General features: G+C 44.7%; 1 protein-coding gene across 1 annotated transcript; it reads left to right on the top strand.

Moving 5' to 3' along the window:
- The first annotated feature begins 2,919 nt into the window (after window positions 1-2,919).
- LOC125641313 (serine protease inhibitor Kazal-type 6-like) lies at window positions 2,920-15,131 on the top strand. Its single transcript, XM_048861083.2, has 4 exons — window positions 2,920-2,996; window positions 11,027-11,052; window positions 13,737-13,864; window positions 14,999-15,131. Exons 1-4 carry the CDS (start codon window positions 2,942-2,944, stop codon window positions 15,042-15,044), a joined length of 255 nt encoding a protein of 84 aa, XP_048717040.1. The 5' UTR covers window positions 2,920-2,941; the 3' UTR covers window positions 15,045-15,131.
- Window positions 15,132-17,763: the final 2,632 nt, after the last annotated feature.

Genomic DNA, 17,763 nt, shown 5'->3' with positions numbered 1-17,763 from the left:
TCACTAGTAAGATCAGCTGCACATGAAGCATACTGCTGCAGCCAGGAGGCCTCTTCAGAGCCCACCTGCTGCCTAAGATGAAGCATTATTTGAGTAACATTAATATATACTGGTTGGTTTTACTGGCATTGATTCTAATAGGTCTTCTCATGTGCTTAAAAGTACACGTGTTGTACTGAATCAGGGCCATAATGGATGCTGTTAGAGTTAGCTTATAGCTGTATTAAATTTTGAGGTTTTGCATCTTGACATTATCTCACTTCAGAAAGTGAAAGAGACACAGACCTGCTTTAACAATTGTATTTCAAAATTCAGGGAAACTCCAGAACCTAGAGGATCCTTCTAGATTCAGTTAAAATTAACAAAGCCTTGCCGGTTACAGAACTTATACTGCAGGCATGTACTGTGCAGTGGCATAGAACAGGAATATGGAATTTTTGCTAGGGTAAGATAAATATCCAACACTAAAAACAAATCTTTAGAGGAAACCCCCAGTCCCACCCTCCAAAATGATCCTGTCTTTCCTTCCTCCTTTCCCACAGAGAAATCCCCACCTCACTTTCTGTCCCAGTTCAGAAGATTACAAACAAGTAAGAATATTTGTGATTTCTCCCCTGCATTCATTGGATTAATGTTGTCATTGCATCAGCCAGCAGAATCCAGAATTCCATACGTGGAGCAATGAGGCAAGAGGACATAATGAAATGGGATTGAATTAGGGAGATTTCCTCATGCCCAAGTACCGGAAAAGCTGTGCATTCTCTCAGGCTGCAATTTCAAAGTTTCATGGCATTCTTGAGTGCCTTAGTCTTTTTTAAAAACTATTCATAAAATGACCACCTTCCATTTTCCCCAGGCTTTGCTTATGTTGCCTAATGTTGCCCCATGTCAGTATCAGAGAGGGATCAAAGCAGAAAACATTTATCCAGAATTCTGCCCAACTTTGAGAGATTCATTAAAAAGGAGACCCAGAGAAGGATCCCCTCTCATTCCACCTTTTCCAAAAACAAAACCTGTTGACAACGTCAGTAGTAGAATCCAAACCAGCATTGATTTTAGTCAAATCCCATCCTTTGAGAATGTATTTTACAGGGATGTGCAAAGAGACCAAAACTCAGAATACAAAAAAATTAGGACTTCTGAGAAATTCAGAACATTTAAATGAAGATGAAGCAAAAAGCAGCAGAAGCAAAGCAAATTTTGCCTCCCTCTACCTCCTGTTTGCTACATAGTGTTTCTGTCCTTCTCCCCTCTAAGTAGGGAGTTGGGATCTGACAGGGTCTTTTACTTGCTCCACACTTTTCTAAAATAATCAGGAGCAATAATATCAATTCACAAAACAAAAGGCCTTCAGGCAAAGCAGACAGCTTGTTGATCAATATTCCTATTGATCTCTGTGCTCTGCGTATGAGCACAAGTCAGTAGGACCCATGGTCATCTTCCACCAAGGAGCATTTTCAGTTTGGAAACGTATTCTGGGGTTTGTGTGAACTAATGGCAAACTGACTCTTGAATGGTAAAACCCCAAGCCCGACTGTGACATTCAGGGATTAGGAGGGTCTTCTTTGGATTATACTGAATTTGTGATTGTGCATAAAGACCTCCTGTTTTTGGGATGATGTGCCCATGTAATGCCAAAGGTCAAGTCCTTTTTTACTGCAGATGGGCTCAAACCCAAATATGGGACCCAAACACTCAGTTCTCATTGAGCTTTGTGGAAGTTCAGATCCAGATCTCAACTCTCCAGCTCTGCTCCATCTGGAGTTTATACCAATATCGTAGAGCGAAGGGAAAATGATACCCATTCACCAGCAAATCGTTACATTTTGATTTATTTTAAGAAGCCCAAATGATGCACCATTTGTTGCACTGGAAATAATGAAGATTCAAGGAAGTGGGGGTTGAGGGGGGGTGTTGCAGAGAGAAAGTTACCCTTAGTCTCCCCCAGAAGACAACATTAGATAAAATGGTGAATATACTGAATAATTTGGACAGTTTCCACTTCATCTATTAGCTCCTCTTTAACGTAGTGTGTTCCTTCACCTGACTCACATAGTGATGTTTCTGGTCCTTGATTTGACAACTGAAACTTACTAGCATCAGAATAATGAAATACAAGTATAGAATGGTGAGTACTTCTGTGATGCTCTTGTTTCCATTCAAATGGTGTATTTGTGTAAAAAAAACAAACAATCTTTTCCCAAACAGCCAGGAAAACATTCCTAAAGAGCGGATAACAAGCGACATGAACAAGGTCAAACCAAACAACTGTTCAGAATTCAAATGACTGTTTGTAGGCAGAATATTTGCAGCATTCAGCCAAAATACCAGGCTTCCCAAGCTCAAAAAAAAAATGAATGTGTGAATTTCACAGGCCCAGAAAAAGAGCCACATTCCATCATTTCTACCCACAGCTGCTAAACTGAACTCATTTCTCAAATTTGGAGACACCAAATAATGTAATCATTAAACTCTCTTCGTGTGAATCATCTGGAACATGCCCAATGGGAACTAGTTTGTTCCATTTTAAATCACCCTTCAGGGACTTGTATACACCCATGGGCGTCAATAAGGCACTAGCAGCCACCAATAATGAGCCACCCTGTTGAGTCACTGCTTTAAAGGTGCAACATGCTGGAAATGCAGTGATCAGTTGGGAAATGGAGATTGTCTAATGTGCAATACATCTCCTTTATCTGCAAGATCCAAGCTTTGACTCCTGTGATGTGTATAAATATAGGGTAAACACACTGAGATGAGGACATTGCTTACAAACTGGCACTACCTAACAGGCAATACCTTCTCTCTGTTCATGCCAATTACCATGTCAGGGTGATTTCACAGTCATGGTGACTGCTGCATATATATATAAGCTCTGGGTAGGAGATTTACTTAGCAAAGCACTGACAGGCATGAAAGAGGCCAGACACCCAGCTACACCATGAAGATGACAGGAGTCTTTTTACTCCTCACTCTGGCAGTTTTTTGCTTCTCCGGTGAGTAACTTTTGTTATTTCCTGATATTCTGGAGCAGCTGACGGAGGCCTAGTGCATTGTCCCCTGGATGATGTAGTCAGCCCAGCTCAGTTTCCAGGCAGAGAAAAGAGAGGGAGCCTTAAGGGACAGATGCACACATTGCTCAGGGGAGTTTCTCCCTCCAGGTATCAGTGCAGTGGCTTATTCTCTTTCCATGCACATGGAAGGAATAGTGGATCCTGACCAAGTGTCCACATTTATGTGCTGGAAGGGGAGCTGCACTAGCAAGTGAACTCTTGTGCACCACTTAACAAGCAATATCTCAGCATCTTTAACGAATTTGAGCAAAGGGTTACCTATTTCTTGATGGTGGTGCAAACCAGGGATGTCTCCCATTCTGCGGTTAAGGGGCAAGTCCAGCAGTGGCAGGTTGATCGATAGATTCCTCTAATGGTTGGAGATATATTTTTAGAGACCGGGGGCTCCAGGCTACAGTATGGGAAAATATAGAGCTGGTCCATCCAGCAGGAAATTTCAACATTTCAACATTAGTTTTTGTCCCAAATTGGGACAAAAAGCTGAAATTTCCAATTTTTTCCCCCACACAATGGAAATTCTGAACATTTTTAGTCTGGAAACATGAAACTGACCTTATTAAAACATTCATCTTGAAACTGCTGAAACATTATACCATGAATATTAAGTATAATATTTTTATAAAATGTTAACTTTAGTATTACATTATATTTATATATGAAAGTTAAAACAAGACAAGAAAATCAGAATGAAATACTCCATTTTGATTTTAAATTGAATTGATATTTTTCTGTTGAAACCTTTCAGTTTTGACAAAACACTGTTTTCTGACAGAAAACTGTTCTGTCAAAAAAAATTTGACCGGGTCCAATAGTTTACTACTGGCATTCTAAGAAAAAAATAATTATTCTCTCTTCTGGGTTTCACAGCACATCTTGTCTTAGATTGCAAGGTTTTTGTGGCAGGTACTGCTGCTCTCTTTGGGTCTTGTTCACAGCCAAGTACACAGTTGGCACTAAACAGTTAATAAAATTAATAACATCTTGCCTTTTAGGGGAGGTGACCTGAATCTGATTTAGTTCCAGGATGATGCAAACATAGATTGAGTTTTGTGGGATTTAGTGGTGTACAAGAGACTGAAATCTGACGCAAGGACTATGTGTAACTTTTGCTACTATATATTTGACCATAGGTTGTGCTGGACAAGAGAGTTTCAACAGAGATCTAAGGGTGTTAATTAATTTTGGGTCACACCCAACAAACTGTGTGACATTGTAGTTTGTGAAAATCATGCATACAGGGTACTTTGATTTCTCTTACCCTTTGGAAGCCATGACTATTACAGGAGATGCCCAACATATATACATCCACAGAGAATGAAAACTGTGTGTCATCAAAAAGAAGTGCTTTATTCCAAGAACAGCTGATTTCTTCTGTGTAGTGTTGTTATGATTTATATTAACATTTCGCTTGGAGGACCCGATTGAGATCAGAGATGCTGGACATACATGTAGTAAGAAACAGACCCTGTCCCCAAGAGCTTGCTGTCCATATAGACAGGACAGATCCAGAGTGAAAGAAAGACTTTATTATTATCCTCACTAGTGACCTTATTACTAGACCTCACTAGTAATGATAATAATGAGGAAATCAAGGCTCAGGGTATGTCTACACTACGGAATAAGGTTGAATTTATAGAAGTCTTTTTTTAGAAATCGGTTTTATATATTCGAGTGTGTGTGTCCCCACAGAAAATGCTCTAAGTGCATTAAGTGCATTAACTCGGCGGAGCGCTTCCACAGTACCGAGGCTAGAGTCGACTTCCGGAGCGTTGCACTGTGGGTAGCTATCCCACAGTTCCCGCAGTCTCCGCTGCCCATTGGAATTCTGGGTTGAGATCCCAATGCCTGATGGGGCTAAAACATTGTCGCGGGTGGTTCTGGGTACATATCGTCAGGCCCCCGTTCCCTCCCTCCCTCCGTGAAAGCAAGGGCAGACAATCATTTCGCGCCTTTTTTCCTGAGTTACCTGTGCAGACGCCATACCACTGCAAGCATGGAGCCCGCTCAGGTAACCGTCACCCTATGTCTCCTGGGTGCTGGCAGACGCGGTACGGCATTGCTACACAGTAGCAGCAACCCCTTGCCTTGTGGCAGCAGACGGTACAGTACGACTGGTAGCCGTCATCGTCATGTCCGAGGTGCTCCTGGCCACGTCGGCTGGGAGCGCCTGGGCAGACATGGGTGCAGGGACTAAATTTGGAGTGACTTGACCAGGTCATTCTCTTTAGTCCTGCCTGCAGTCAGTCCTATTGAACCGTCTTATGGTGAGCGGGCAGGCGATACGGACTGCTAGCAGTCGTACTGTACCATCTTCTGCCGAGCAGCCATGAGATGTGGATGGCATGCAGTCCTTCTGCACCGTCTGCTGCCAGCCAAAGATGTAAAAGATAGATGGAGTGGATCAAAACAAGAAATAGACCAGATTTGTTTTGTACTCATTTGCTTCCCCCCCTCCCCTGTCTAGGGGACTCATTCTTCTAGATCACACTGCAGTCACTCACAGAGAAGGTGCAGCGAGGTAAATCTAGCCATGTATCAATCAGAGGCCAGGCTAACCTCCTTGTTCCAATAAGGACAATAACTTAGGTGCACCATTTCTTATTGGAACCCTCCGTGAAGTCCTGCCTGAAATACTCCTAGATGTAAAGCCACCCCCTTTGTTGATTTTAGCTCCCTGAAGCCAACCCTGTAAGCGCCCCTCCCGGCGTCAGAGCAACGGCAAACAATCGGGCATCTGAGAGTGCTGTCCAGAGCAGTCACAATGGAGCACTCTGATGGGGCTAAAACATTGTCGCGGGTGGTTCTGGGTACGTATCGTCAGGCCCCCGTTCCCTCCCTCCCTCTGTGAAAGCAAGGGCAGACAATCATTTCGCGCCTTTTTTCCTGAGTTACCTGTGCAGACGCCATACCACGGCAAGCATGGAGCCCGCTCAGGTAACCATCACCCTATGTCTCCTGGGTGCTGGCAGACGCGGTACGGCTTTGCTGCACAGTAGCAGCAACCCATTGCCTTCTGGCAGCAGACGGTGCAATACGATTGGTAGTCGTCCTCGTCGTGTCCGAGGTGCTCCTGGCCACGTCGGCTGGGAGCGCCTGGGCAGACATGGGCGCAGGGACTAAATTTGGAGTGACTTGACCAGGTCATTCTCTTTAGTCCTGCAGTCAGTCCTATTGAACCGTCTTATGGTGAGCGGGCAGGCGATACGGACTGCTAGCAGTCGTACTGTACCATCTTCTGCCAGGCAGGCAAGAGATGAGGATTGCTAGCAGTCGTATTGTACCATCTTCTGCCAGGCAGGCAAGAGATGGGGATGGCTAGCAGTCGTACTGTACCATCTTCTGCCGAGCAGCCATGAGATGTGGATGGCATGCAGTCCTTCTGCACCGTCTGCTGCCAGCCAAAGATGTAAAAGATAGATGGAGTGGGTCAAAACAAGAAATAGACCAGATTTGTTTTGTACTCATTTGCCTCCTCCCCTGTCTAGGGGACTCATTGCTCTAGGTCACACTGCAGTCACTCACAGAGAAGGTGCAGCGAGGTAAATCTAGCCATGTATCAATCAGAGGCCAGGCTAACCTCCTTGTTCCAATAAGAACGATAACTTAGGTGCACCATTTCTTATAGGAACCCTCCGTGAAGTCCTGCCTGAAATACTCCTTGATGTACAGGCACCCCCTTTGTTGATTTTAGCTCCCTGAAGCCAACCCTGTAAGCCGTGTCGTCAGTCGCCCCTCCCTCCGTCAGAGCAACGGCAGACAATCGTTCCGCGCCTTTTTTCTGTGTGGACGCCATACCAAGGCAAGCATGGAGGCCGCTCAGCTCACTTTGGCAATTAGGAGCACATTAAACACCACACGCATTATCCAGCAGTATATGCAGCACCAGAACCTGGCAAAGCGATACCGGGCGAGGAGGTGACGTCAGCGCGGTCACGTGAGTGATCAGGACATGGACACAGATTTCTCTGAAAGCATGGGCCCTGCCAATACATGCATCATGGTGCTAATGGGGCAGGTTCATGCTGTGGAACGCTGATTCTGGGCTTGGGAAACAAGCACAGACTGGTGGGACCGCATAGTGTTGCAGGTCTGGGACGATTCCCAGTGGCTGCGAAACTTTCGCATGCGTGAGGGCACTTTCATGGAACTTTGTGACTTGCTTTCCCCTGCTCTGAGGCGCATGAATACCAAGATGAGAGCAGCCCTCACAGTTGAGAAGCGAGTGGCGATAGCCCTGTGGAAGCTTGCAACGCCAGACAGCTACCAGTCAGTTGGGAATCAATTTGGAATGGGCAAATCTACTGTGGGGGCTGCTGTGATGCAAGTAGCCCACGCAATCAAAGATCTGCTGATCAAGGGTAGTGACCCTGGGAAATGTGCAGGTCATAGTGGATGGCTTTGCTGCAATGGGATTCCCTAACTGTGGTGGGGCTATAGACGGAACCCATATCCCTATCTTGGCACCGGAGCACCAAGCCGCCGAGTACATAAACCGCAAGGGGTACTTTTCGATAGTGCTGCAAGCTCTGGTGGATCACAAGGGACGTTTCACCAACATCAACGTGGGATGGCCGGGAAAGGTGCATGACGCTCGCATCTTCAGGAACTCTGGTCTGTTTCAAAAGCTGCAGGAAGGGACTTTATTCCCAGACCAGAAAATAACTGTTGGGGATGTTGAAATGCCTATATGTATCCTTGGGGACCCAGCCTACCCCTTAATGCCATGGCTCATGAAGCCGTACACAGGCAGCCTGGACAGTAGTCAGGAGCTGTTCAACTACAGGCTGAGTAAGTGCAGAATGGTGGTAGAATGTGCATTTGGACGTTTAAAGGCGCGCTGGCGCAGTTTACTGACTCGCTTAGACCTCAGCGAAACCAATATTTCCACTGTTATTACTGCTTGCTGTGTGCTCCACAATATCTGTGAGAGTAAGGGGGAGACGTTTATGGCGGGGTGGGAGGTTGAGGCAAATCGCCTGGTTGCTGGTTACGCGCAGCCAGACACCAGGGCGGTTAGAAGAGCACAGGAGGGCGCGGTACGCATCAGAGAAGCTTTGAAAACCAGTTTCATGACTGGCCAGGCTACGGTGTGAAAGTTCTGTTTGTTTCTCCTTGATGAAACCCCCCACCCCTTGGTTCACTCTACTTCCCTGTAAGCTAACCACCCGCCCCTCCTCCCTTCCATCACCACTTGCAGAGGCAATAAAGTCATTGTTGCTTCACATTCATGCATTCTTTATTCATTCATCACACAAATAGGGGGATGACTACCAAGGTAGCCCAGGAGGGGTGGTGGAGGAGGGAAGGAAAATGCCAGACAGCACTTTAAGCACAGCAGTTTAAAAGTTTACAACTTTAAAATTTATTGAATGACAGCCTTCTTTTTTTTGGGCAATCCTCTGTGGTGGAGTGGCTGGTTGGCCGGAGGCCCCCCCACCGCGTTCTTGGGCGTCTGGGTGTGGAGGCTATGGAACTTGGGGAGGAGGGCGGTTGGTTACAGAGGGGCAGCAGTGGCAGTCTGTGCTCCAGCTGCCTTTGCTGCAGCTCAACCATACACTGGAGCATACTGGTTTGGTCCTGCAGCAGCCTCAGCATTGAATCCTGCCTCCTCTCATCACGCTGCCGCCACATTTGAGCTTCAGCCCTGTCTTCAGCCCGCCACTTACTCTCTTCAGCCCGCCACTTACTCTCTTCAGCCCGCCACCTCTCCTCCCGGTCATTTTGTGCTTTCCTGCACTCTGACATTATTTGCCTCCACGCATTCGTCTGTGCTCTGTCAGTGTGGGAGGACAGCATGAGCTCGGAGAACATTTCATCGCGAGTGCATTTTTTTTTCTTTCTAAGCTTCACTAGCCTCTGGGAAGGAGAAGATCCTGTGATCGTTGAAACACATGCAGCTGGTGGAGAAAAAAAAAAGGGACAGCGGTATTTAAAAAGACACATTTTATAAAACAGTGGCTACACTCTTTCAGGGTAAACCTTGCTGTTAACATTACATACATAGCACATGTGCTTTCGTTACAAGGTCGCATTTTGCCTCCTCCCACCGCGTGACTACCCCCTCAACCTTCCCCCCTCCCTGTGGCTAACAGCGGGGAACATTTCTGTTTAGCCACAGGCAAACAGCCCAGCAGGAATGGGCTCCTCTGAGTGTCCCCTGAAGAAAAGCACTCTATTTCAACCAGGTGACCATGAATTATATCTCACTCTCCTGAGGATAACACAGAGAGATAAAGAACGGATGTTGTTTGAATGCCAGCAAACATACACTGCAATGCTTTGTTCTACAATGATTCCCGAGTACGTGTTACTGGCCTGGAGTGGTAAAGTGTCCTACCATGAAGGACGCAATAAGGCTGCCCTCCCCAGAAACCTTTTGCAAAGGCTTTAGGACTACATCTAGGAGAACCGCAAATGCCAGGGCAAAGTAATCCTTTCACATGCTTGCTTTTAAACCATGTATAGTATTTTAAAAGGTACACTCACCAGAGGTCCCTTCTCCGCCTGCTGGGTCCAGGAGGCAGCCTTGGGTGGGTTCGGGGGGTACTGGCTCCAGGTCTAGGGAGAGAAACAGTTCCTGGCTTTTGGGAAAACCGGTTTCTCCGCTTGCTTGCTGTGAGCTATCTACAACCTCCTCATCATCATCATCTTCTTCGTCCCCAAAACCTGCTTCCGTATTGCCTCCATCTCCATTGAAGGAGTCAAACAACACGGCGGGGGTAGTGGTGGCTGAACCCCCTAAAATGGCATGCAGCTCATCATAGAAGCGGCATGTTTGGGGCTCTGACCCAGAGCGGCTGTTCGCCTCTCTGGTTTTCTGGTAGGCTTGCCTCAGCTCCTTCAGTTTCACGCGGCACTGCTTCGGGTCCCTGTTATGGCCTCTGTCCTTCATGCCCTGGGAGATTTTCACAAAGGTTTTGGCATTTCGAAAACTGGAACGGAGTTCTGATAGCATGGATTCCTCTCCCCAAACAGCGATCAGATCCCGTACCTCCCGTTCGGTCCATGCTGGAGCTCTTTTGCGATTCTGGGACTCCATCATGGTCACCTGCAGCTTGCCACGCTGGCCAAACAGGAAATGAGATTCAAAAGTTCGCGGTTCTTTTCCTGTCTACCTGGCCAGTGCATCTGAGTTGAGAGTGCTGTCCAGAGCGGTCATAATGGAGCACTCTGGGATAGCTCCTGGAGGCCAATACCATCGAATTGTGTCCACAGTACCCCAAATTCGAGCCGGCAACGTCGATTTAAGCGCTAATCCACTTGTCAGGGGTGGAGTAAGGAAATCGATTTTAAGAGCCCTTTAAGTCGAAATAAAGGGCTTCATTGTGTGGACGGGTGCAGGTTTACATCGATTTAATGCTGCTAAATTCGACCTAAAGTCCTAGTGTAGACCAGGGCTCAGAAAGATTAAGTGACTTAAGCAAGGCCACAGAATGAGTTTATAGTAGGACTAGGAATTGCGCCCAGGTCTCTTCAACCCCAGTACGGCATCTTAACCATTAGACCATCCTGAGTGAACTGAGCAGTAAACACAAAACTGACTCCCTGGCTTTTAATCTTGCTTTGATGCGTCCGTTTGACTGAAAGGGGCTTCGTTCCCTATGACAGGCAGAGATTGTGCTAGATGCTGACACAGAATTCAAATATCCAGAAGTAAATAAGGTTTGTTAGCAGTTATAATAAGTCTTTATAAATGTGTTGTATTCAACACTGAAAAACACTGTCATTATTTATATCAAAGGAGGTAATATTTCATGTATGACCCACGAATACAGGAAACCTTTCAGTTCTATTTACTAGCTATTGTTAATCCAAATTAAAAGTGGCTTTGTGTGGCTTGCATGGCACAAAGCAGCCAATGTGAACTGGTGAATCTGTCCCCAGGCGTTTAACTGAATAGTCTTCAAACATTTTGCTTCATTTGATCTTTTGTGTCTGTGATTTTGTTCCAGGTGCTGACAGTCAAAATGGGAGTCAGGTGAGTCATTTTCCCTTACCAAAAATAAATGGTTTGGAATGATTGCATAGTCAAGATCTGTGGCAGGAAAAACACTAAAAATTAAATGGGAAGTATCTGAAAGGGTGAAATACTGGAATGCTACAGGATCCAGAGAATAAATCTCCATGATTCAGACACAGAGTTTCCATTCAGTCAGACTGATAGCATTAAGGCCCAGATTTTTAAAGCTGTCTAGGCATTGCTGCACTCAGCATTGCAATGCCAAATAAATTAAGGTCCTAAATCTCATTTTTAAAAGTGATTTAGGCACTTAGGAATCTAAATTCCATTGACTGTCAAGTGGTTCCCATATCCCAAACCATGTGCCTGAGAGAACTCCACTTACCTTCAGTGACTCCCCAACCCCAATGAGGAGGCAGGAATAAACCCCACAAACAAATGCTGCACTCAACAACAAACAACATTTTCATCTGAGCATAGGCAAGCCCTCGGGTTGTAGTGGGGATGATTCAAAGATGGGGCAGCTATAGGGAGTCACCCGTACACATCCTCCAGCAATATAGTAAAATGTACCCAAGTCCCCAATCCCTGAATATCCAGAATAACACTCTCCAAAGTGACTAAGAGTCCAAACAGCCACCCAGTCTCAGTCCCAAACAGAGTACCTTCCAACGCTTGCAGTGGTACTGGGGCTTTAGTCCAGCATGAGTTTGGACTGCTGCTGAGTTCTGGTCTCTAGTGTGTTGACTGGTGTCTGCCTCCTTAATCCCTGTGCTGGCTGGGGCTCCTCTACTGTGTCCAGGCTGCTCCATCAGCCTGGCTACAACCTTGGATCCAGGCTAAATTTGGTCAGCTCCTCACAGCCATTGCAGCAGTTCCACACCACTCAGTCACAGAGGACACCCCCGCCCCTTGTACGCCTGCCAGCTGGCCCAGAACCAGTTAGCTGGCCTACAGCTAGTCCCTTATCCTTGTTGTGGAGTGACATTGCCCCCCTCCATCAAGAGGCAGGCTGGCAGCAGGAGGCCAGGGGTGGAACTTCCTCCCAGCCTTTAATTAACCAGAGCTCAGGAAGGTGGAGCATTTCTGGGAAGTGACTTCTCTACAGTTATAAAAGTTTTTTGGGTGAAATCCTGGTCCCGTTGAAGCCAATGGCAAGATTTATGTTGACTTCCACCACGGAGCCTGGATTTCACCCTTTGTCTGCATCTTACTCATTAACTAGGATCTTGCATTGTCACAGGTAAATCCTTGTTAACTGCATTTAAGGCTCTGATCCAGCAAAGCACTTAAGGACATGCTTGAGTTCAGTGGGACTGCTCATATGCTTAAAGTTAAGCATCTCCTTAGGTTCTTTACTGGGTTAGCGACATACTGAGACTTTACTTCTTGTCGCTCTCAGCTAGTGCCAATAAAGCACAGCTAAGTCATGTGGTACCAATCATATAGGAAAGGCTGATGGAGTCCTCCATCACTGCAGCTGTCCTCCAGTTAGCATCAGCAGATGAGTAATCCAAAGAGGTAGCAGAAAGTGTTTTCTCCTTAAACAGGGGCAATACAAGGATGAAATATTTAATCATCGTGAGTCCTTCCTAGCGTCAGACTAAAATGCAGTTTAAATTGCCTAACCTGCAAGTTACAAATTGTGAGTCAAGCTTGGCAGACCCAATCTAGGCTTGTTTCACAGGTTATAGGGCCTGCTGTCCTCCTGGACATTGCACCATTGCTCTGGGTGTAGCTATCACAGCAGGTTTAAGGATAAAAGTGGTTCCAAAGGTAACCAGAAGCCAAATCACATGGAGCTTTCAAGATTAAAACCATCACCTTGAATTGCACATGGGAGTAGATGAGAATCCCATGAAGTTCGTGTGTTTGCAGAAGTAAGATCAGGAATGACACTTCGCTTGGTTGGAACCAGTACAGACCTTGAAGCTGGGTCAGGGGCTGTTCTGGCCTGCGAAAGGTAGTTCTTTTTCCAGTCCTGCCATCCTCACTTTTATACAGGGGTCCATAACTGATGCAGCAGTAAGATAGATTTAAATTGGGATTCTTCTTTCTACAATTTCTTTTTATGTTTAACAGCTGCACAATAATTGAATGAAGCCTGCGTGCAATTTTGCCCAGCTAGTTATTCTCACAGTTATAAGATGAATTGGAAGCTGCTACTTTCAGGGATAAGAGAGGCTATGATCACCCTTTGAATGAATCTAACATGTCCTCAGGAACCTAAACTTCCCCACAATAAAGAACGACTCACAACTCGTGTTGGTCAAAAACTTTCATAACTCAAATTTTTTCAAAGAAAAAAAAGAGGTACATTTTTCATGAGAGTTTTCACAAAACATGTTCCCATTTTCCTAGCAGCTCTACAACCTACAGCCCTTTTTGTGTCCATCCCTTCAACACAGACAGGCTTGAAGGGATAGCAAACCCTAGAAAGATGTCATACATCTTGCTCTGCTGGTGTCAGATACTTCTCCATGGGAAAAAATTGGCTTGTTGTTTCCATTGTTTTAAATATTCCTCAGAAATTGATAGCCAGATCCTCAGCTGGTGTAAATGGGGGTAGCTCCACTGACTATGCTGATTCACACCACTAGAGGATCTGACCCAGGGAGCAGGCAAGCCCATTATTATTCTAATTGTACATGAAAGAAATAAGGAAGGGAATTTAAAATAAAATGGCATTATTTTATTTATAGGTTGACTGCAGTGAATTTAAGAATGTAGAGCGAGGTAGAGAGACCTACTGTGCAAAGATCTATCAACCTTATTGTGGATCTGATGGCAAAACCTATACAAACAAGTGTTCCTTTTGTGCTGCAGTCAAGTAAGTACAGAAACAAGTAACTGCTCCTGAGGCATTAAAACTCTGAAAAGAATTGATTTATCTGCCACTTCTATAAAGCTTATTATCCCATAGGGTTGCCCCCATGTTCAGAATCTGAATCTGTTTGCCTATTTGCTTATTTTTGATAGAGTTTCTCCCAGTAATGAGGCCAAATTGATTGAAATACTGATCACTAGAAGTCAGTGGAGAGCTCCCTATCTCAGCAGAGATTAGAGACTAGACAATCAGAAGATGAGTCCACAAAATGAGGTGTTTAGCTAACAAGAAATCTGGGACCCAAACAACTTTGTATAGGATTGAAAAGTATTGAAAGTGTCAGAAGAGGTTACTCATGGAATAAGAATAAAAATTCTAAACAAAAAAGAGGTCCACTGTAGTTAGGAGCCCTCCTGTTTCTATCAGGGTCCATGCCATGGAAGAGTATCATTCATGGATATAGTACTGGTGGTGGCCATCTTGCTGAAAATTAGTGTCAGGCTAAATTCTGTGGTCTTTTATTTAGCAACATCCCCATTGATTTTCCAGCAGTATGGCAACCCAGGCTCATAGAGATAGTGAACAAGTTATCTTCTGGGCTTTAGAAGAACTTGAACAGGAGATAAAAGCATTAAACATTAGATATTTTCCACCATTTGTGAATCCAAGATGGCAATGTCTTAATTCTAGAGATAGGCAAACCAGACTGACTGACATACAGAGTGATTCAACTTGTGTGCAAAACTTGAATCCCAGTTTCCACATTTAGTTAAATTATAGTATATTAATTTAAGTTTCTTTCAACTCTGGGCATTCTGGTTTTGTGCGAAGCCTAAGAGCAAAAATGCTGCAACAAAAGAGGCCGTTTTTGCAATATTTCTGGCTCAACATCACAAGAGGAGATCTTTCTCTCATGAGATTTCCCATCCAAGTTTGAAGGCCCAAGACGTTTGAGTTCACATGAGCATCTATGCTATAATCTGTGAGGGGAAAATAACCAAGGAATGGCTCTATCAATCTAGTAGAAAACTACAGATTCTCACGACATCTCTGTTCACAAGTGGGTCAGTTGGGGACTTCAGTCTATAACATCAAGTTTGCTGTCTCTAATTTCTCTGTGTTTTCATTTTCTCCTAGGAAAAGTAATGGGACACTGCGTCTGAAGCAAACTGGTGAATGTTGAATGAATCCTCATTGTATCTGAGTCTGAAAGTCCTGATTACACTATCTGTATCCACTATCAGTTTGGATCATATCACTGTCTCTTGAGTTTACTTTATTAAACAAGCAAAGCAGGAAAAAATTTTGTCCACTGTTTCTTGTCAAGAGGAAGGGATTATGGACTGTAATGCTGTATATGAGTTCATTCCAGTGTATAGAAAATAATTACAGAACACTAATTCCAGAGAACAAAAGGTATAACACTGCTGTGTTCATGATATACACACAGAGAAATTGGATAAAAACATAAAATACCCTTTCTGGAAAACTGCAATGTAACACTACTTGATTTTTTTAGAAATCAGAACCCTACCACACAAGAACCCCAAAACAGAGAAAGACAAAGCAGGCTGCTTCCCAAAATAGAGAGGCTCCTCAACCTACTATAATATGGGCTGACTCTCTGCAGACTGACTGCTGCTGGACCCTGATTACACGCTTTCTTACACAGCCCTCTAGCATGCAAGCAGGACCAAAAACCCATTGAGAAATTAAAGTGATAGCTTTGTCAAACAATCTGCACTTAAGTTTGATCAGTAGTGGCTCTTTTCACTTCTGATAAGCTGGCTTTATACATCTCATTTGCTGCCCTGAACAATTGTCTATTTTGCTCTTATACTTCAGACTATCACTGTTTTATTGGGCCCTTGGATCACTTATTTTGGCTTTGTTTGTTCCCCTTTTCATTTGTCTTCTGCGAATATTCCAGGAAACAGGTTCACTAGAAGAAATGTTCATGAAAACCAAGAAAGTTTAGCAGATTTTTGCGTGTGTTAAGGGAAAGCAAATTTTGAGTTTGAAACATGTCAGTTTGGTTCAGAATAAAGCACTGGCTAAAACTGCCACAAAATGAAAAAATGAGGAAGAGATCTCTCTGCCCTTATTCACCTTTTAAAGGTGAATTAATTTGGAAGACAAACAAACAGACAACACACCAAACTCCTCATTTATCAATCCAGACCATCATATTGGGCAATCGGCCTTAGCACACTGTACAGTGCAACAGAATGACTGATGGGGAATTTCACAATCAAAGGGAAGAGTTATAACTAGGCTTTGTGAATGGGGTTTCTTCAGACAGCACCTACTGAGCAGAGCACTAATAGATACTGAACACAGATGTGACAACCATCTCCATCATGAAAATAACATGAAAATAACGTGTCTTTTTTGTCTTCACTATGATGATATTCTGCTTCTTGGGTGAGTAAGTTTTGATCCCCTTTGTTGTGACGAAAAGGCAGCTGGCAGTGTAATCATCTGTCACCAACAAGCCTCGGTTAATCTCTTTGTGGCCCCAGACAAGGAGAAGGAGGGCACATTAGTGAAGGGAGCACATTCTGTTCTACTCTAGGGAGGCCTCTCTGCTGATTGATGGGTCACCACCTATTTCCCTCTCTGTTCTGTTGTGAAGGCTGGAGCTAATTGGTGCCCAGGTGTGTTAGACTTAGCCAGAAAGTTTGGAGGTTGGCGGGGAGGAGCATCACTAGGACACTAAGCTCTGGATACCACACTGAGCCCTTGCAATGATGTATCTGTAAACTAAGAATATGACCAACTTCTTCTTAATCCTTTTTTAAATGATTGGCGCAGAAGGAATGGGTCCCTTGTTGGTGCTGTTGCTTTAGGGTAAGGCTACTGGGCTCAAGGGCTGAGTAAGGAGGTTTATCAGATGGGTTTTGGTAAGTCAAGCCTTGTTGTATTGTATCAGTTTCTTTGTTCAGGGGCATACTCCTTGGGTTCTGTTTTAGCCTCTCCAAGTTTCCAGGCTCCACTAAGGCAACATCTTGCATTTTTGAAAGTGTGAGCTAGTGCAAGGCTGTGCATAGCTAATAATACTGGTAGACATAGGCACCGGCTCTGCAGGTGCTCCAGGGCTCAAGCTCCCACAGGAAAAAATTGGGGGTGCTCAGCACTCTACAGCCACAGCTGTTGGCAGGGCAGTCTATCAGCTGTTTGGCAGCTGGCAGGAGGTTCTGGGGGGAGGGAGGAGAGCAGCAAGTGGTTGGCTGGCGGGGGGGCCTCAGGGGAGGGTCAGAGAGGGGGTAGGAAGAGGTGGAGTGAGGAAGGGGTGGAGCAAGGGTGGGGCCTCAAGGGTAGGGGTGGAGCGGGATGGAGAACCCACTGGGAAAAATAAAAGTCAGCACATGTGCTGATAGATCTTGAAGTTCTAGTAATAGAGGAAAGCGGTAGCTCGGTATAATATTTACCATCATCTATGGGATTTTTTTCTTCTCTTATGGTTTACAGCTACCATATCCAGCTCCATATGAATAAAAAAAGTTCAGCTGAGACTCAAGGGTGTTCATTCATTTTGAGTCATACACAATCCGTAATATTGCACATTGTGGAGGTCATAAATATACAGAACCTTTTGTCTGACATCTGGAACCTTCTGGAAATCCAGATTATTTAAGGGAGAGTTCAGCATCATGTGCAGCCTTAGAAATTAGTGCTGAAACAAGCTGAATAAGTGGCTAATTCCAAGAACAACCGATTCATCTCTGGAAGATGTTGCTGAGGACATTCGAGATCAAGTGTTAATTTGACTCCCTGGAGCATATCTTGCCTATGATTAGCTCACTCCTGCAGAGAGGACATCCTGGAGACTGCTGCTGTAAGGCTGTGACATTCTGGACCATGATTGAAGTAAAAAATAAAACCTAAATCAACATTCTGAA

This window comes from Caretta caretta, chromosome 8 (genome assembly GCF_965140235.1).
Source record: "Caretta caretta isolate rCarCar2 chromosome 8, rCarCar1.hap1, whole genome shotgun sequence".
In the NCBI taxonomy this organism is placed as follows: domain Eukaryota; kingdom Metazoa; phylum Chordata; order Testudines; family Cheloniidae; genus Caretta; species Caretta caretta.
The sequence above is the reverse complement of the archived record's forward strand: the minus strand, read 5'-3'. Positions and strand labels throughout refer to the sequence as shown.